Source organism: Streptopelia decaocto (assembly GCF_964273445.1).
Source record: "Streptopelia decaocto genome assembly, chromosome: 2".
In the NCBI taxonomy this organism is placed as follows: Eukaryota; Metazoa; Chordata; class Aves; order Columbiformes; family Columbidae; genus Streptopelia; species Streptopelia decaocto.
Window position 1 is genome coordinate 158,411,752 of NC_138655.1, and position 20,583 is coordinate 158,432,334.

Below are 20,583 nucleotides of genomic sequence, written 5' to 3' on the forward strand. Positions count from 1 at the left end.
ACTCCAGCTTAGAGGGTGATGTTTTAGAACTCTGCCTTCCACCTGTCTTCCCACTTCCATAAGCATGTCAGTGCCGTACCCACTCATGAAACATCAGCCCAGACTTGTGTCATCCTTCAGTAGCTTTGCTGGAGGCTCAGATGTACTACGTGGCTTGAGAGCGAAGGACAAAAAGTTTGAGAGGAGGCATGAAGTGCGCAGGTCAGTGTGTGGTGACCTGTCCTTATCACTAAAGTGAAAGAAGGCAGGAGACCTTTGCCAAATTATGCATTGAATTTCACACACTGAGGGGAATCCAGCCTTCCAGTTTCAAGGAATAAAGACACAAACCACTCCAGGAGTGTGTCCAGGAAGCGGCTCAGATGTGCAGCAGAAATCAGGTCAATCTGCTTTCCAAGTGACATCAGAAGCTCAGGCAAAGCCAGGCTGGTGTCATTTCTTATCCCCAAATCCTGTGTGCTCTGCATATCTGTGTGCATAGCCTGCTGTGTTTTTCATATGGGTACTCTATAAATCAAATCTATTTTAGGACTGTCCCCAAGACGTTGTAGTTTAGATCTATTTATATGACTGACCAGGGTGACTACATGGGGTAAATGAAAACAGACAGCTTGGGACACAGCTGTCAAAACCAAGCCTACTTCACTACCAGCCACATTTCCAGTCCAGAGGAGATGTGCTTTTCTGTACTATGGTCTACAGAATGGGCTATATAACCATTAAGACATTAATGAGAGCAGGAAAATTACTGTTTGCTTCACTACACGTAGGAAAATTAGCCCTCGTTTGCAGAGCCACAACTTCACCTTGTGAAGGCTCCAGGGAGACCTTATTGTGGCCTTTCAGTATTTAAAAGGGGCCTGTAAGAAAGATGGGGACAGACCTTTTAGCAGGGCCTGTTGTGATAGGACAAGGGGTGATGGTTTTAAACTAAAGGAGGGGAGATTCAGGCTAGATGTGAAGAAGAAATTTTTGACGCTGAGGGTGGTGAGAGCCTGGCCCAGGTTGCCCAGAGAGGTGGCGGATGAACCATCCCTGGAGACATCCCAGGCCAGGCTGGACGGGGCTCTTAGCAACCTGAGCTGGTGAAGATGTCCCTGCTCATGGCAGGGGTGGCACTGGATGAGCTTTGGAGGTCCCTTCCAACTCAAACTATTCTGTGATTCTATGTTGCAGACAAAAACTTTGCACTGCAGCACAATTGCCTTCAGGAGACCCTGGGAAACACTCTGGAGTGGGATAAGATAAGCTGTCCCCACACTATCCCCAAGGGTGGCAATCCACTAGCACCCTTGTTCTGGCCCCAAGAACAGGGAGGGAAAAGCTGGTGACAAAGTGCACGCCGCAGGACTGCAGTGTATGATAATAAGTTATATCGTAGGTAATCGAGCGTGCTGATACCAGTGCTCATTTTATCACATCTGATTAGGGTTTTAGGGCTCACACAGTTTAAACATTAATGTTCTCCTATTTAAGCGATATGCCCTAGCATAGCCTGGCCACAGAGGTTGTCACCATGACCGAGTTTGGAGATTTTATAAGTGCTCTGGGGGAGTTTGGCCTATATCAGAAATTGCTGGTACTGTTCCTCTCCCTCCCGCTACTTCTTAATTCTTTCCAAATGATTGGCCAAGTGTTCATGGTTGTGGATGTGCCTCATCACTGCAACACCAGCTGGATCCGTGCGGTCGGCCCCAACCTGACCGAGGAAGAGCAGCTGAACCTCACCCTGCCCCGGGACGCGGACGGGGCGTACGAGCAGTGCTCCATGTACTCACCGGTGGACTGGGACCTCGACTCCATCGTGGCCTATGGGCTGAACACCACGGAGAAGTGCAGCAGTGGCTGGGTGTACCCCTCAGCACAGCCGCCGTCCCTGCTGACCGAGGTCTGTAATCACCTTTGATGTGCGGGGGAGATGGAGGGGAAGGGATGGGTGGATCCTGTTCTGTAGGTTGGTTAAGCCAACACCAGCTGTGGTGCCATCAGGCTGAGATTTACAGCAGGAACTGGGGGATCTTGGCTCCATCATACAGATCACAGTGGTACTCCTTGGGAGGCTGTGTGCAAGAAGACCGTGATGTAGATGCCTGGGGGTGGCCACAGGCAGAGACGGTGAGGGTATGAGTCCAGTACCTGCTCTGCCCACCATCCCTCCCGCTTCCAGCCTCCAGGTCCTTGAACCCATGATGCATGTTGCCTGGATGGACATTTTGCATCTCCCTGCCACTGTTTTCCTTATTCTTCAGCCTTGCTTTTCTCACATCACCTTCCTTGTAAAAGACTTTCCAAGGCCTTGTCATTCACATTTCTGGGACCTCCAGAGACCTTCAAGACTGCATCAAGGCATTCCATGGGCTATGCAGTTGAGCAAAGGCTCTGTCTGCCAATAACCCCAAATTCTGACCCTCTGCTGCTCTCTCACTTTCCCTCATTTCTCCCTCTCTCCCTCCCTCTTTCTTCACTCCCAACTCCAGCACTTTCTCACAGGTACCTTCATCTGAGCTGAAACCAGATGAGTTCAGCCCCCAGCATTTGCAAAGGCTTCTTGGAGTTCCTGGAGCACTGTGCTCATTTCACAGAGAGTTTCTCTGGAGACTCCTCAGCAGCTGGTGCAACCCCTTCCCACTCCTGCACCAGTCCTCCTTTACCACTCTCCTTCTCTCCTCCTTCTCCTTCCATTTCACCCTGCCTTTGTAGCTGGAGAAGTACACTGCTGGGATTCATATCTCAAGGTCCCACTTCAAGAAAAACTTGCCAACCACAAGGCTCCTTCAGGGATGTCTGCGCTGGAAGGAAGTCCTGCAGGTCCCATGGCTTGAGAGATGTGCACCAGGATGAAGAGGCAGGCTGAGCACCTCGTATGCCTGTCCCACCACTGACTTGTGTCCTGTGTGCTCACCATGGAGGCTTGTGTCCTTGGGGGTGGGAGCTCTGCTTCCAGGGCCTGGAGTGAGATCTTGGGCACATGACTCCTGTGTCCACCCTGGACTAGAAGGGCTGCCCACCCCCCAAAAGCAGATGGGGTCTGTCAAGAGCCAAAGCAGCTGTGTTTCTTTCCTTCAGTTTGACTTAGTGTGTGACAGGAAGGACCTGAATGACATCTCCCAGTCTGTCTACATGGCGGGACTTCTCCTAGGAGCCTTGATCTTTGGGCCACTAAGCGACAGGTGAGGAGACACAGCCAGCCTCCCAGAGTTATTGCCTGACACCTAGAGACAGCCCCACTGAGAGTTCAGGATATTCCATGCACTGAGCACGAAATACCCCTCTGCAGAATTTTATCCCTTTACCTGAGCAAGGGCATCAGGGTCCACCTGAGACATCTGTAGATGTCTGAGTGTTAAAGAGAGAGGGAGGCAGATACAGCCTTACAGAGGGGTCCTGCAGGAATCACAGGTCCAGCCCCAAATGGTGTCTCAGCTACCCAAGGGTGTCTCCAAGAATCTCAGAAACCTCCATTTGGGTACAGAGTTGGACCCACCTTCAGCGGTGTTAACCAGACCATGTGACCTCCTTCCAATGGCCATGCTGTGATCATGGTGACCCAAACCAAAGATCTCAGCTCCCTGGAGGACATGGCCACACAGGAGACATGGAAGGGAGAAGAGCTCAGCATGTGAACCTGGTGCCACACAGCAGTACACCCCATTTCAGTCTGATCCTCACTGCTCTCAAGATAGGAGACATGGGGGCCCTTCAAGGGTTGGTTCCTTTAGTAGCATCTCCTTCTGCCTGTGCTAGCACCACAACTGGTCAAAAGTGAGGATGCTGCTTTTCCTGCCAGTTAATTCCCAGGGTGTATAGAGGAGTTTTGTTCATATGGGTGTCAAATCACCTCTGCTGTTAATGGTTCCCAAATCAATGTATATTCCACTAGGTTCTTCCTCATCTCCATGAGGTCTTTCCACATACCAACTCTGTCTTTACTTTTCCTCCTCAGGATAGGTCGTCGGCCAGTCTTTTTGACCTCCATCTTCCTCCAGGGCTTGTTTGGTGTAGCAATTGCCTTTGTGCCCCATTTCTATGTGTACATGGCCTTCAGATGTGTTGTGGGGGCTTCAGTGTCAGGAATTCTGATTACTGACTTGGCCTTGGGTGAGTAGAATGCCCTTGTCCTGCGGTAGAAAGATGTCCCCTCACAAGACGCAACAACAAAAGGGACCTGACAGTCCTGCATGCTTTGCTCTTCCTTTCAGCTACAGAATGGGTCGGTGTCTCCTCCCGGCCAATGGCAGTGCTTATTTCTCACTGCTTTGTTGCCTTTGGACAGATGATTTTGGCTGGTTTGAGTTACGGTATCCGCAACTGGAGGCTGCTGGAGATTGCAGGATCTGCTCCAACGTTTGCCCTTTTCTTCTACATCTGGTAAGCGGGAGCGGTGCAGAGATCCTTGCAGACAGGACAGCAGCAAGGGTGATGGGTGGCAGTGAGGAGGAAGAAGCTCGGGAGCAGGATGGGTCTTTCCCGTTAGAGAGCAGATGCTGCAGGGGCTCCTGCAGAGCCCACCACATCTCCCTGGAGCACTGGACCTCTGAGAGCAGCAGCTGCTGTGCTTCAGCTCTCCAAATGCGACCTTTGGGGCCTAAGTGTAGGCCTGGAAAAACTGACCTGAGGAGATACTTAGACTCCCTCCATCACATGGAAAGCACATTGGTTGCTGGACGTGGTCACGGGGAGCTGGGCTGTGGGGAAATTCAACTGGTCACAACAGCATCTCCTATTTCACCTCCCGGGCAGGGTGCTCCCAGAATCAGCTCGGTGGCTGGTGACACGAGGCAGAATAGAAGAAGCCAAGAAGCTCCTTAAGAAGGCAGCATCCATCAACAAGCGCACCATCCCACCAGGACTCCTTGAGCAGGTACCCGTCATGGCTTGGGGACCTGCCAGTGGTCTTCAGAGACCTTGCTCTGTGCTGGGCTTTGTAGCAGCCACTGGAGCTGAGGTCACCCGAAAAACAGCTTTCCATGCTGGCTGGGGATGATTTGGGGATGGACCGCGGGTGGGTGACTCTGGTTTTGGCTGCGTTGTACAGACACGAGGCCGGGGAGGAGGCCCAGCTTCTGCTGGGGCTCAGCCTGGAGCTTTCTGGAGTCCACCTTGACACATGCAAAGGATCCAAGTGTTTCCCTTGTCTTTTTCTCTGTAGGAGTGTTGAGGATGAGCATGAGGTGTCTGTTTAGTCTGTGAATGCCCAAAGGACATGCCCACCCCAAAGGCCCTGCTACTCCTCCAAGCTTCTGCCTTGGGCAAGCAGAGCACAGGTGGAGGATTCCTTTGCTTGGTTTAACTCTTTGCCTTTCTGCATTTTGAAGCTGAAACCTGAGACACAGACCAAGTCTGGAAGTATTCTGGATCTCTTTCGGAAGAAGCATCTCCGGAAGGCGACTTTAATCATGTCGTGTGCCTGGTAAGACATAGCATCCCCTCTTTCCATACTTTCAGGTATAGAAAAGAAGGCATGAAGGCACTGAGGGTTGACAAGAACTGTAAATTAATGTGATTTTTGGGGTCATCTTTGCCTGTTCATCTGCCCCCTTTCTGTGTCCCCATACTAGACAAGATCTGCTTTGTTTGGGCATGGGGAGAAGCTGATTATTCAAGATGCTGTGGGCTTTGTGAGAAAGAATTGAGTAACTCCAGCTTTTGGTAATCTCTGTTCCTTGGAGTGGTTTTGTGCCCCCATAGAAGTTCTGGGTGCAATCTAAATGTTGCTGAGCATATGAGGATCCATAGTGCTTTATCTCATGTAGCTACACCCCACAGAACTGTCACAGGTGGTGGCTAGAAACAAGTCAGCGATTGGTCTAACCACTGTAATTTTTGATGATAAACCCCTGGTAAATGCACCCGGTCACAGGTTCTTTTCTACTTTACTTGAATTTCAGGTTTGCAGACAGCCTTGTTTACTATGGGCTGAGCCTTAACGTGACACATTTCGGTCTGGACATCTACCTGACGCAGCTTGCCTTTGGGGCAGTGGAGTTGCCAGCTCGATTCGGCTGCATTTTCTTGTTGCAGTGGTTTGGGAGGAAGAAAAGCCAGGTGGTTCTCCTGCTGCTGTCTGGCATCATGTGCCTCATCATCACTGTCATCCCTGAAGGTGAACAACCTCTTCCCAACACAAGAGCACAACTGGGTAGAGCCCCAGCCATCTCTTTCATGGTTCAGACCCACCATCTCAGCCTGGCTGGCCGCAGACCCACACTTGCTCCCAGGGGCTGAGCTGCCTCAAGTGCTGCTGCACTCCCAACATGCTGGATTCCTCTCTCCATTAAGTTCTCCTCCTTTAGAGCTGTGCCTTGTCCTTCCACAGCTCCTGGTCCTTGGCAGGCTGTGCCCATTAGACACCACCATCTCTACCAGTTACATACCACCACCATCACCAGCCCCCAACATGCACAGCACCTCCATCTACTATGCACCATGGCCTCCTCTCACTAAGGTGTAGCAGAAGAGGTGTTTTGAAAGCCACCACGTCTCCCTTCTTTAGATGGACAGGAAAAGCAAATGTCATCCCCTTATCTATTCCTACTTATACATTGCAGTTCATACCCTCACCCCTGCTCCTATCCTAGTGCTGCAAATAAGGCTAGAGGACAAAGGGGAGCTACATGATGCTTTCAAGCTCATGGATGTGATATTTACAGCCAAGCACTCTCCAAAGGTCAGCAGTGGCTCACTCACTCCAGTTGCAGATTTAGTAAATGCTTAAGGCCTCAGGAAAAATCTGGGTTCTACCTATCAGTTGTCCAGAAGGTACTGTCCAGGGAAGGGGGCTCTAAGAGTGATTTTCAATGGGTTAGGTGGTAGATTTGCTCGGTAAGTCCACTAGAAAGGCCTGTCTCAAAAAAAAATCCCACTGCAGAAATCTTTGGTTTAACTGAACCTTCTCCATGGAGGTCACAGCAGAAATCCCTCCTCCTCCCCTTAGACCAGCCCGTAGTGACCACTGTCTTGGCCATCATTGGCAAGTTTACAGCCACAGCGTCGTTCTCCACCTCCTACGTCTACGCCGCAGAGCTCTTCCCCACGGTCATCAGGTGAGGTCTCCACATGCCTCGGGGCTTCCCTCCTCCATGGCTAATGGCAGGGGTGGGGCAAAAGCCCAATTGTCCCCGTGGCCACACTCAGTCCCATGGTGGCCCAGGGGATGCTGAGCCCTGCCTGTGCCTCCCACCGCCCCTCGCTCCCCAGGCAGACCGGCGTGGGGCTGTGCTCGATGTCAGCACGGGTGGCAGGGATCTTGGCCCCACTGATCCGCCTCCTGGGCCAGTACCACCCGGCCATCCCCATGGCCATCTACGGGAGTGCCCCCGTGCTGGGGGGGCTGCTCTGCATCCTGCTGACCGAGACCCGTGGTACCGACCTGGTGGATGACACAGAGGCTGCCAACCCCCAGCCGAGGTAGGTACCCGGAGCTATGAGTTTAAGGCAAAAAAGATCCAAAAATGAAAATGTAAAGTGAAGAGAAATATGTCAGAAAACAGAACGGAAATACTATAAACTCCTCCTCTTTCCCTCTTGTATTCAGCAGCAGGACACTGGAAATTTTGTCGAAGAGAGACACTGCAGGGGATGGAATAGACTTACAGAAGGACTTCTACAGAACCTCAGAGAGCAAATAAGGAACGGACAGGCACATACTGAATGTCTAGTCTCATTCAGTCTTTCTTAAAGCAGACCACTGAGGCATGGCAGGCTGGAAACTGGTCTTTCAGATGATCCACAAAACACCTGTGGGCAGAGGGAGAGCAGATCCGTGTCACTCTGCGTTGGCTAAGGACACACTTGGAACTGTTCACGAAGCCCAGTCTGTGATGCCCGGCTGCGCGTGTCCTCCCGATGTGTCCCCCAGTCCCTTTGCAAACTGGTACCCGTGGAACCACCGCTGTCGTGTTTTACAGCAATAAAGAATCGCCAGTAGAGTGGTAGTGCTGGGCAAGCGGGCGCCGGGCTGTGTCCCTCCTGCACTCATCGCTGGGGCCATCAGCCTTCTCGCCGGTCCGAGCCTCGACGTTTGATCAGGATGTCACTGAAACCCCGTCACACACATGTATTTAGCTTTTATTTCTATTATATGGTGTTGAATTTGAGTTTCTACGTGAACAATATAAATTATACTCTGAGTTTGATAAGAGACACTTGTAATGCAATATATGAATAATGGTGTTGATTATTTTTTTTTTCCCTACTGTTTCACAGTTGGCCTTTGTAACTGCTATTGGCTCTGGAGTGTTTTCTACACAGCAACTGTAAGCCTGTAATTTAACACACAGATGGAAATGTGTTTGGTTTCCATCAGCCACAAACAATGCAGAAACGGAGTGTTAAAGCGGAATGACTGAGTTCAATCACAGTTGTTTTTTTTTTCCAAGTCTTCCAATGAACAATCTATATTTATTTTCCCTGTGAGAAGCTGTGCAAGTTCCCTGAATTGTGCCGTGTATGTTGCAGTTCAACAGCGTGGTCGGCCTTTAGCAGTGACCTTGATCAGCTGTTGTCAGCTCATACAAAAGACAGGGGGTCCTCCTCTCTTGCTCTACCTGTTTGCTTTGACACCCTTTCATGAAGCCACCTCCGCAAACCACAGCATTGCTCTTGGTCCAAGAAGAAGGTTGGTCACTCTGGTTTGCAGCATCCATTTGTTTCTAATTGCTCTGTGCTGTAGTAAATAGTGTTTTGAAGGCTGGAGTGTCTCAAGTCCAAGCCAGCCATGCCTGGAGGTGGTGCTCATTCTGTGCTTTGGCTTTGGTGCTCAACTTCACCTCAAACTGCAAAATGTCACATGGGAACTGGCCATGGCTGGAGGTGGGGCAGGGCATTTGCAAGATCTGGGCTTTGGCACTGGATCACCATCCCTGAAGGTGTTTAAAAGACAAGTAGTAGATGTTCTTAGGGACATGGTTTAGTGCCAGTGTTAGGTTAACAGTTCGACTCAATGATCTTGAGGGTCTCTTCCAACTGAAGTGATTCTATGATTTAGTGATTCTCCTCACCTCCTCAGCCATTCCTCACTGGATCCCTTTCTGCAGGTTTTGCTCTGGTCATGGGCCTGGGGCCTCCCCAGCATGGGGTCAGAAGGAAGGAGAGAACAATATCCTCTGGCCAGAGGCCAAGGTCTGGGATCCTGACACCTCTGTCCCACAGCCAGGGTTGCAGACCAGTTTGTTGGTGTCACTGATTGTAGTGATTGCCCCAGTGGTCCCTGTGGGGCAACTCTGGCAACAGGAGATGCTTTGCCCCACATCTCCTCACCTCACTTTGGGCCACAGAGCCAGGTCAGGCTCTGCTGCCCCTCCATACCTTCAATACCTCTGGCCGTCTAACCATTTTCCTTGGCAGTAGGGAGGTCCAGATGCACGAACCTGGGCCTCCTCCAAGGAGACAACAGAGGCTGAGAGGTTCTGACCTGAACACAAACTGGTGTAAATGAGGGTATAAGCACAGCAGCAGGACCTTGCTCCTGTGTCTGATATAGGAGAACCTGAAGAAGGCTTGAACATTATTCAATATGTCTTAGCAAACCCTTCACAGTGTCCCTGTCATTTGCTCACCACTGCCACCTTCAGCGCCTTCGCACAACTGGCCTTCAAGTCACGGCTCAGTAAGCCACTCTGCCAAGGTCTTGAATCTGCTCTTCCCAGCTAAACCTTGCACCTCATTTTATCCTCACCATATCTTCAGCCTTTTGGCTCCCTCCCCTTGGCTATGGGGTCATTCTCTTTCCTCTAGTTATCCCTTCAGGTCACCTGAGGCACGTTTTATTGTTTGCTCATAGTGTTATCATAATGAGAACCCAGAACATCCCATTGTACACATGCAAAGCCATGTTTGCATTCTCACATGCTGTTCCACCACACTTAATTTGACTCTGTACTGTGAGCTTCATTTGTGACAGTGTAAGACCATATGTAGACCAGGTACAAGAGACATTAAGGCAGCAAAACCATCAGACATCCTCCCATTTCTGCTGAGCTGGGCAAAACATCATGAGTCACACAGAATCATACAGAATCACAGAGTGGTTGGGGATGGAAGGGACCTCTGGAGATCATCCAGTCCAACCCACCTGCTCAAGCAGGGTCACCAGAGCAGATCACACAGGGATGTGTCCAGGTGGGTTTGAATGTCTCCAGAGAAGGAGACTCCACAACCTCTCTGGGCAGCCTGGTCCAGGCTCTGGCACCTCAAAGGAAAGAAGTTTCTCCTCATGTTCTGATTGAACCTCCTGTGTTTCAGTCTGTGCCCGTTGCCCCTCATCCCCACTCATTGGGCACCACTGAACAGAGTCTGGTCCATCCTCTTGACAGCCACCTTTGAGATATTTATCAGCATAAACATGGTCCCCCCTGAGCCTTCTCAGAAAACTATTCCGGTGCTCTTCAGCCAAAAAGACCGTGCCAGAGTCTTCAAGCTAATGATCTAGAGAAGCAATGATCTAGAGAAGAGTAGATTAAATGGATCTTCAGCCTAGTAGAGGCATGAATGAGATGGAAGCAGAAGCACATCAGATGTGCTTGGATACCTTTATTTATAAAATGAGCTCAAACCAAGAGTCTCAGAGCAGGATTCCCAAAAAGACCTGTGGTTCATACAATAACTGTGCATTTTGCACCAAGCTCTTCTCTCAGCCTTAAGCCTTAACACCTTATTTTCCATAGAAGCCCGAATGAGGCAGCCACCAGCCTTTATAAAGGAAGGAGTGACCTTGGGCAAAGGACAAAGTCCTCTACACTCAGGGCCACTGAACAGGAGCACCACAGCAAATCCTTTAAAAAAGCAATGTCAGAGATAAGATAATGTCACCACAGGCAGCCCCTCCTGGTGGGACATTGTCCCATGTCACTGACTTTATCCAAAACTCTGCCTTCCTCATGCTGCACATCCATGGGATACTTTGATTCATGGAAAACATGTAGGTATGACAAGAGGGAGAAGAAAAAAGTCTGTTTTAAAAGCTTCTTGACACAATCAGAAAACAGCCTTCGAGCTGTATACACACAAAGCTGGAACACCAACATTGTGTAACTTTTGGGTTTCATCTGTACCAAGCCAGTGGCAAAAGAAAGTCATCTTGAGGGACAGCAGATAAAAGGAGGGGAAGCACAGGAAAAACACATGTTTTTTCTTCATAATATAAAAGTGGTCCTAAACCACTTAAAGACAGAAATGGATACAGCAAGAATTAATAGACTAGAACAGAGCAGAATGGACATGATAGTTCCCAGAAAGATTTGTGCTTTCTTCTAAGAGACCGACTGCCACAATATCTCTCAGTTTCCTGGAAGGAATTAATGTGGTCCTACACCTCAGCCCGACAGCACAGTTTTCCATGCACGAAGCACCATGACGTGTTTTCATCCAAGGCCACAATTCTGCTGCCTGTTAGACATCTTTGCTCGCTGTGTCTTGCTGTATCTCCCATCACATTTTTTTTTTCTCAGTCGAGTGTCTCAAATTTATTAAAAAAAAATAAAGGAAAAATTTAAAAGAGTGTTTTTAAGAGAGGGTGAGCAGACCATGCTAGACAGTCAAGAGAAATCACTCCTTCTTGCAAGTGTGATATTGCTTTCAGTGCTGCATCTGCTCTGGTATTAATGAGCTCAGCCCTCCTTTGCAAGTCTATTCAATGCTCTAGCAGGTGTCTCACTCGCACAAAGTTTACAGTCTCACATTCCTGGATATGGGACAGAAAAGAGGAGGAGAAAATGTTGCATCCATCCCGCTTTCTGCTTTCTTTCATTGTTTCCTTAAACGAAAAGCATCAGATTTTTTCCATCAAGAGCGCTCTTAAACACCAGAGACAGCATGCAGTGCCTGAGGACAAGCTATAGAGGGAGATACAGGAAGGTAAAAAAGGAAAAGGAAAGGCAAGAATTGACAATCACCACCTGAGAGGTGGTGGTGTCCTGCAAATGGAGACCCTGCCTGTCCTCAGTGCGGTCACAGCACTTGGTTGCCTTTAGCTACAGCCGCTTGCAGGTCCAGCTAGAAGTAAGTGGTCTTTGTGTACTCATTGTCTTGGCCACCGTCTTTTCCTTTCATGTGTCCATTTTCTGAACTGCTGTTGGCATTTTTGTGGACCTAATGAAAGGGAAAAGAGTCAAAAAGAAAAGAAAGACCCATTATGAGCTGATGGCAGCCTTCTCTGAGACACACAGCCTTCAGCAACCTGGCTTCCCATTCACCACTCTCCCTCTGGGCGCCCATGGACACTCTTCTCCCAACAAAAGTATCAGGGTGCAATTCAACCCCGTCCCATGGGTAACTGGGTGCTGGGAGCCAAATGAGACCAAAAGCCAAGAAGACACAGCTATGAGGCACCAGCCCTTCTCTGGGGAGGTCAGGGGGAGCAAAGCGAAACACCAGCCACTCCTGGAGTCCTCCCATTCCATGGACAGAAATGAAGCAATGACCACCATGGGTCTGAGATACCCCTTTGGGCAGCGTTATGGGGCCTCCTCCCCACCCCCGCTGTGGGGCAGCCCTCCCTCCCTCTCATTGCTGTAAGCCCTTGAAGATGCTCCCAGTCCAAGTGGTGCCGATGGTGTCCCGTAGCATTGGCACCCTGTGGTCCTGCCCAAGAGGGTCTGGTGGTGCCCATGGCCAGGAGGGAGCACAGGCACCATCAGGTACCTACCTCAGCTTTGGGGTGGCTGTCCCCTGTGTCATCCACCAGCTCCATGCCGCGGGTCTCAGCCAGCAGGACGCAGAGCAGCCCCCCCAGCACGGGGGCACTCCCGTAGATGGCCATGGGGATGGCCGGGTGGTACTGGCCCAGGAGGCGGATCAGTGGGGCCAAGATCCCTGCCACCCGTGCTGACATCGAGCACAGCCCCACGCCGGTCTGCCTGGGGAGCGAGGGGCGGTGGGAGGCACAGGCAGGGCTCGGCATCCCCTGGGCCACCATGGGACTGAGTGTGGCCATGGGGGCAACTGGGCTTTTGCCCCACCACTGCCATTAGCCATGGAGGAGGGAAGCATCAAAGTTTGGGGAGACCTCACCTGGCGACTGTGGGGAAGAGCTCTGCGGTGTAGACGTAGGAGGTGGAGAAGGAGGCTGAGGCTGTAAACTTGCCAATGGTGGCCAAGACTGTGGTTGCCACGGGCTGGTCTGAGGGCAGGAGGAGAGAACACCACAGTGGGACAAGGATCCAGCACCACTCAGGGATGGTGGTTGGAAAAGCATAATGACAATCATGCTGCCCACAGGGAGCCATCACCACTGAACAGTGCCTGAACATGGACCGAGGAGCAGCTCTGGCCTTGGGGCCACCCTCAATACACTTTGATTCAATCATCTCACCATCCCACAAATTCATTTTCCCAGAGGACAACTCTGCTAATGGGTGGCCCACCAGAGGCAGCTCTACCCTCTCTTGTTACAACTGGCAAGCAAATGTTTACTGATGGGAATGGGCCTTGGGGAGTTGACCACATCCCTTGTGATCACAGCACTAGGGCCAGCTCAAGCCCTGAGAGATGTGAAATGGCTTGGTTGGGAGGCCAGGACCTGCACTAGCAAGGGAAGAGTTGGGTCTTTGTGTATCTCTGTTCCAGGGGCTGTCCTCTCGTGTTGGGGAGAGATTGTTCACCTTCAGGGATGCCAGTGATGATCAGACACATCAGGCCACTCAGCACCAGGAGAACAGCCTGGGTTTTCTTCCTCCCAAACCACTGCAGCAAGAAGATACAACCAATACGGGCTGGGATTTCCACCGCTCCAAAGGCAAGCTGTGTCAGGTAGATGTCCAGACCAAAATTTGTCACATTCAGACTCAGCCCATAGTAGACAAGGCTGTTCACAAACCTGAAAGCCAGGCAGGGTGGCACTGAGCATGTCTATTGGCCAGGAGCAAATACAGTACTGATCTCAAACAATAACATTTTGACCAAAATACCTAATTTCCAAGGGCGCATAGAACCAGACCAATAACACAGGACTGCAAAAACTGAATGGCTCTAACTTTTCCCAAAAACCCCATAGCATCTTGAATAGTCAGACGCACAAATATCCATCAGTAACACTCAAAACCCATGAGGTGAATTTACAGTTATGACTAACCATCAATGCCTTCTTTTCTTCACCTACAAGTTCAGAATGAGGGAACCATGCTATGTCTTACCAGGCACACGACATGATTAAAGTCACCTTCAGGAGATGCTTCTTCCGAAAGAGATCCAGAATACTTCCAGACTTGGTCTGTGTCTCAGGCTTCAGCTTCAAAATGCAGAAAGACAAAGAGTTAAACCAAGCAAAGGAATCCTCCACCTGTGCTCTGCTTGCCCAAGGCAGAAGCTTGGAGAAGTAGCAGGGCCTTTGGGGTGGACATGTCCTTTGGGCATTCACAGACTAAACAGACGCCTCATGCTCATCCTCAACACTCCTACAGAGAAAAAGACAAGGGAAACACTTGGATCTCCTTTCCATGTGTCAAGGTGGACTCCAGAAAGCTCCAGGCTGAGCCCCAGCAGAAGCTGGGCCTCCTCCCCGGCCTTATGTCTGTACAACGCAGCCAAAACCAGAGTCACCCACCCGCGGTCCATCCCAAATCATCCCCAGCCAGCATGGAAAGCTGTTTTTCGGGTGACCTCAGCTCCAGTGGCTGCTACAAACCCCAGCACAGAGCAAGGTCTCTGAAGACCACTGGCAGGTCCCCAAGCCATGACGGGTACCTGCTCAAGGAGTCCTGGTGGGATGGTGCGCTTGTTGATGGATGCTGCCTTCTTAAGGAGCTTCTTGGCTTCTTCTATTCTGCCTCGTGTCACCAGCCACCGAGCTGATTCTGGGAGCACCCTGCCCAGGAGGTGAAATCAGGAGATGCTGCTCTGACCAGTTGAATTTCCCCACAGCCCAGCTCCCCGTGACCACGTCCAGCAACCAATGTGCTTTCCATGTGATGGAGGGAGTCTAAATACCTCCTCAGGTCAGTTTTTCCAGGCCTACACTTAGGCCCCAAAGGTCGCATTTGGAGAGCTGAAGCACAGCAGCTGCTGCTCTCAGAGGTCCAGTGCTCCAGGGAGATGTGGTGGGCTCTGCAGGAGCATCTGCTCTCTAATGGGAAAGACCCATCCTGCTCCTGAGCTGCTGCCTTCTCACTGCCACCCATCACCCTTGCTGCTGTCCTGTCTCCAAGGATCTCTGCCCAGGTCCCACTTACTGGATGCCGAAGAAAAAGGCAAATATAGGAGCAGATCCTGCAATCTCCAGCAGCCTCCAGTTGCGGATACCGTAGCTCAAACCAGCCAAAATCATCTGTCCGATGGCGAAACAGCAGTGTGACAGAAGCACTGCCTTTGGCCGGGAGGAGACACCTATCCATTCTGTAGCTGAAAAGAAGAGCGAAGGTTCAGAATCATCCATGCAAGTGATTTCCATGGATGCAGACAGGGAGTTTGTCCTGGAGAAAAGCTCTCCTGGAGGTGAGGAAAGAGGACTGACAGATTTCTGGCAATGGTCACACACACAAGTCATTAGTGTTTCATGACGTGTATCAACTTTCTTTATCATCAGGGTGTCATGGTCCTCTGCAAGAGCACATGAAGCTCAGGTATGCCATCTCTTTGCTCTCAGCATCCACAGAGCGCCTCGCTGGGGCAGAGCTTGTGCCCAAATCAATCATGTCCCAGAGCCCCCGGGCTCTCTCCCCACACTGACCTGCTGAGCCAGGGAGAGATGCTGTCCGTGGCTCTCACTCAGGGCTGAGGAGATGCCAACATGCCAAAGGACAGTACGGAGTACCTGTCCTCATTGTGGTGTTTTTCAGGTCATACAGAATGATTTATTTCTTTACAGACCTTTCCTACTGCATCTTGAGAGGCCACATCTGTCTGCATCAGGGCATGAGCATCCTACTCACCTAAGGATAGTATCGTCATGGTGATCCCTGACACCGAAGCCCCCACGACACATCTGAAGGCCATGTACACATAGAAATGGGGCACAAAGGCAATTCCTACACCAAACAAGCCCTGAAGGAAGATGGAGATCAGAATGACTGGCCGGCGGCCGATCCTGAGGAGGAAGAGGGAAGACACAGCTGGTATCTCGAATCACCTCATGGAGATGTTGAAGAGCCCAGTGGGTGACACAGTGACTGTATCACCCTCTCTTGAGGGTGATGAGGCTCACGCCTGGACTCAGGGTTGACATGCAAAGCACCTTGCATGCACCCTTCTCCCTTCCACCCCCCTGCGCAGCCGTGTCCTCATGGGACCTGAGGACTTTGCTCAAGGTCCCTGCTCCTGATGAGCAGTGACAAAACACACATGGTGCGGTGACCAGGCTGGGAGCAGCCTGCTGCTCCGCTCATTGCTGGCTTTGCACAGACCCCGTCTGGGTGGTTGTGTCTCCTCACCTGTCACTTAGTGGCCCAAAGATCATGGATCCTAGGAACAGCCCCACCATGTAGATGGACTGGGAGATGTCATTCAGGTCCTTCCTGTCACACACCAGGTCAAACTGGAGAAAGGAAACACGGATGGTTTTGTTCTCAACAGGCTACCGATGCTTTCTGATCCTGCCTCCAAGGATGTGCATCTCCATAGTGTGCACATACCACACAGGTCAGTGGTGGGACAAGCTCTCCCAAGCCCTGGAACCTGTCGGACTCCCCCCCAGGCCAGGTACCCCCAGAGAACCCTCCTGGTTAGGAAGTTTTGCTTAAAGTGAGACTTGGGACAGAAGTCCCAGCACTTTGCTTCTCCTACACTGCCTTCCTTCCCGAGGGAAAAAGGATGAGTACAATGCTGATTCCTGGACCGAGCAGTTTCTAGTAAAGAGATGTTCTGCAGCTGCCAGCATCCAGAGTGCATCTATAGAAAGAGTCACATAGGGAAGAACATGTACAGGAAATACAGAGAGGTCAGAAAGCACTGAAAGAACCTTAGCATTGCTCACCAGAACACTGTTTGTGTTGCTGAAGCTCTTGCTGACGGTCAGATGTATGGCTTTGCAAGCCTCTCCTCTCCTCTCCTCTCCTCTCCTCTCCTCTCCTCTCCTCTCCTCTCCTCTCCTCTCCTCTCCTCTCCTCTCCTCTCCTCTCCTCTCCTCTCCTCTCCTCTCCTCTCCTCTCCTCTCCTCTCCTCTCCTCTCCACTGATACCTCCACACAAATTGAGGAGCAGTGAGGAATTCCGGCTGTTTGTGACAACCCTGACCTGGAGTTTCCATGCTGAGACCCTGAGGCAGAAATCCCACGGCCTGTCACCCTGACAAGTTCCCCACCATTCCTGGGAGGAAAAGCCACGCACTGAGCCCTGACTGCTTTCCCTGGCCGGCGAGCCAAAGCACAAAGCTGTACACAGGGAGAAGCTGGAAGGTGGCCCTCAGTCTGCGGAGGGGCAGGGACAACCAAAAGAGCTCTGAGGAAAGGTTGAGAGCTGGAGCTGTTGAGCCTGGACAAGAGAAGGCTGAGAGCGGACATTATTTATGCTGATCAATATCTCAAGAGTGGGTGTCAAGATGGGACCAGACTCTTTTCAGTGGTGCCCAACGACAGGATGAGGGACAACAGGCACAGACTGAAACACAGGAGGTTCCATCTGAATATGAGGGGAAACTTCTTTCCTTTGAGGTGCCAGAGCCTGGGCCAGGCTGTCCAGAGAGGCTGTGGAGTCTCCTTCTCTGGAGACATTCAAACCCACCTGGACACCTTCCTGTGTGATCTGCTCTGGTGACCCTGCTTGAGCAGGTGGGTTGGACTGGATGATCTCCAGAGGTCCCTTCTAACCCCAGCCGTGCTGTGATTCTATGAAAAGGTCCCACCAGGAGTGATTAATGTCTCCACCAGCTCTGCCTGTGGCCCCACTGATGTCTATATCGCAGCCCGCTTGCCTGCAACCTCTCAGGGACCACACCAGAGGCTGAGTGGTGTAGCCAAGGTCCCCAGAACACACCTGATGTGAATATCAACCCAGCCCAGCTGCACCACAGTCAGTACTGGCTTCAACTGAACTGCAGGACAGGGCAGCCCTTTGGGTGTCCTTTCCCTCCACCTCCCCTGCACATCAAAGGTGATTACAGACCTCGGTCAGCAGGGACGGCGGCTGTGCTGAGGGGTACACCCAGCCACTGCTGCACTTCTCCGTGGTGTTCAGCCCATAGGCCACGATGGAGTCGAGGTCCCGGTCCACCGGTGAGTACATGGAGCACTGCTCGTACGCCCCGTCTGCGTCCCGGGGCAGGGTGAGGTTCAGCTGCTCTTCCTCGGTCAGGTTGGGGCCGACCGCACGGATCCAGCTGGTGTTGCAGTGGTGCGGCACGTTTGGAACCATAAAAAGTTGGCAAAACTGGTGGAAAGCCACGCTGAGGCAGGGGAGCAGCGTGAGCAGCACCAGCCATTTCTGAAACGGCCCAAACTCACCAACCGTTTTCAAAATTTCCCCGATGCCTGACATTGGCAGCTGCGTCTGGAACAGGACAGTGCTGGGACAGGCATTCCAGGGGACTGCAATTAATGTTTAAACCTGAGATAAGCTCCGCAGTCATAGCCAGCTGCCATAAATGTGTAGTCAGGATAGACAATGCCTGATGTTTTACCTGTCCTAAGTACACCATGTAATACATTAATCATCTGTGTGCCACCCACACAGCGCCCGTCTGGAGCAGAAGGATCCCGGTGTCAGGCGACCTGGATCCCACCCTGTGCCAGAGCCAGGTGGCCCTGCCGTGGGAAAAGACTCTTCCAAAGCAACTGCAGGAGCTGTGTTTGCTGAACCCCTGAGACCGTCTCCAGCAGTTCCACGTGGGAAAGCAAAGTTCAGAGGGGCCAAGACAGCCCAGCGTGATGCAGAGCTGGGAGAAGTCCCAAGGGATAAAAGAAGTGGTGCTGATGGATGGGCAGAGCTGGAGGCAATAGAGGGTGGCTGTGGTCCCAGGTGATGTGAGACTCCATCTCCTGCATCTTTTGCAGCTTTCCTGTGCAAGCACAACCAAGTGACACACGCGACATCCACCTTTGCTACCAGTTCTGGGCCACCCCGCAGGCTGGTGGGGGTTCTATGCAGAGAAAAGTTGGGGAAGGCGAATAGGGATGGAGAAATCTGACACGGGGCAATGCTGCTTTAGGCAAGTTTGGCAAAACTCAGCTCAAATGCCTTCCTGCCTTAAAACAATCATGGAGAACATCAAACCAGCTCTGTTCAACCCATCCCTGATGTAAGAACAGCGTGTGCTCGGGGCCCCTTTGGGATGTCCATGAGGCAAAGACTCCAGAGGTGCCCAAAAGCAACTTGGAGGCTTCTCCTGCCCACAGGTTGCTGGGAACTGCATGATGGAAACCAGACCATGGCTGCCCTGTTTGGCTTGACCAGGGCACCCACAGGGCAAACCTGGAAGTACACCAGCTCCCCAGGCAGCCAGAGACGAGATGCTGCCCCAAGGATCAGTCCAGCTCAGCAGCCACAAGCAGGGAGCACCAATGATAACAGATAAACAGGCAAACACTGAACCAGGTGGAGGTGGTGGGCAACACATATTTGGTCTGTTCAAGTCAACTAGGAAACTCAGATGGAGGATGAAATCAAGGTTCTTCTGTTCACCTTGATCTCTGCTTCATCATAGAATCATTTTGATTGGAAGAGACATTCGAGATCACTTTGTCCAACCATAACCCAATTCTGGCACTGAAACATGTCCCTAGGAACCTCATCTAAACAGCTTTTAAACCCCTCCAGGGATGGTGACTCCACCACTGCCCTGGGCAGCCTGTTCCAATGCCTGACAACCCTTTCTGGAGAAGAAATTTTTCCTCATGTCCAATCTAAACCTTCCCTGGCACAACTTGAGGCCATTTCCTCTCATCCTGTCACTTGTTCCTTGGGAGAAGAGACCAATCCCCTCCATGCTCCAAGCTCCTTTCAGGCAGTTCAGAGATCAGAAGGTCTCCCCTCAGCTCCTGTTCTCCAGCTGAACCCCCCAGGTCCCTCAGCCGCTCCCATCACACTTGTGCTCCAAAGCCCTGCAGAAGATGGGACAGGCCAAACCTCACTAAAAGCTGAGTCAAAGATGTTCAGAAGCTCAGGGGAGCCCTTCCCAGGCCTGATCCTGCCATCTCCACTGGCTGTCTCCTGGCTCCATGCTAGAAAGCAGCTCCATCTGTTCTTCATCATGATTAAATGGGGAAGCCCAGGAGGGTCAGTCAGACACCAGTCATGGGTCTCATGGATCTGGAGAAGCAGGAGCCAGAAGACTGGAACAAAACACTGCCAGAACTTTTGCGAGAGAAAATGTGATCTGTTCTGCTCCGGCCAGCACTGGAGAGCCTGAGCTGGGCATCACATTTAAAGGAGGCTGAAGGACACCAAGGCCCTGGACCAAGGACCAAAGGAAGGAGTGGGAAGCCCACTGCTGGAGGTTTCCAGCAGGTGAGGCGGCAGCAAAGGTTGGAGCTGAATTACTTCTCTGGGCTGAGATGATCTCCTCAGCACCTGAGCAGGGCATGTGTCCACAACACACTTTTCCATGGCTTTTGGTAAAGGTCAGGAGGAATCGATCTGCTGCCATTTGGGGAGACACTAAGCACCAAAGCTAAAGCACAGAAGGAACATCACACCTCCAGGCGTGCCTGGTCCCCACTGA

The 20,583-nt window shown here is 51.4% G+C and overlaps 2 protein-coding genes across 2 annotated transcripts; one reads left to right on the plus strand and one right to left on the minus strand.

Moving 5' to 3' along the window:
- Window positions 1-64: 64 nt before the first annotated feature.
- LOC309435884 (solute carrier family 22 member 13-like) lies at window positions 65-7,666 on the plus strand (the record flags this gene model as incomplete). Its single annotated transcript, XM_082044626.1, has 11 exons — window positions 65-201; window positions 1,495-1,888; window positions 3,067-3,170; window positions 3,944-4,098; window positions 4,200-4,368; window positions 4,741-4,861; window positions 5,316-5,410; window positions 5,889-6,103; window positions 6,935-7,043; window positions 7,198-7,407; window positions 7,535-7,666. 11 exons carry the CDS (start codon window positions 65-67, stop codon window positions 7,626-7,628), a joined length of 1,803 nt encoding a protein of 600 aa, XP_081900752.1. The 3' UTR covers window positions 7,629-7,666.
- A 4,230-nt stretch (window positions 7,667-11,896) lies between these two features.
- On the minus strand, window positions 11,897-18,401 carry LOC309436686 (solute carrier family 22 member 13-like; the record flags this gene model as incomplete). Its single annotated transcript, XM_082046064.1, has 10 exons — window positions 11,897-12,087; window positions 12,644-12,854; window positions 13,009-13,117; window positions 13,599-13,813; window positions 14,130-14,224; window positions 14,680-14,800; window positions 15,165-15,333; window positions 15,864-16,018; window positions 16,362-16,465; window positions 18,030-18,401. The coding sequence occupies 10 exons, from the start codon at window positions 18,399-18,401 to the stop codon at window positions 11,992-11,994; spliced, it is 1,647 nt and encodes a 548-aa protein (XP_081902190.1). The 3' UTR covers window positions 11,897-11,991.
- Between the last annotated feature and the right edge of the window lie 2,182 nt (window positions 18,402-20,583).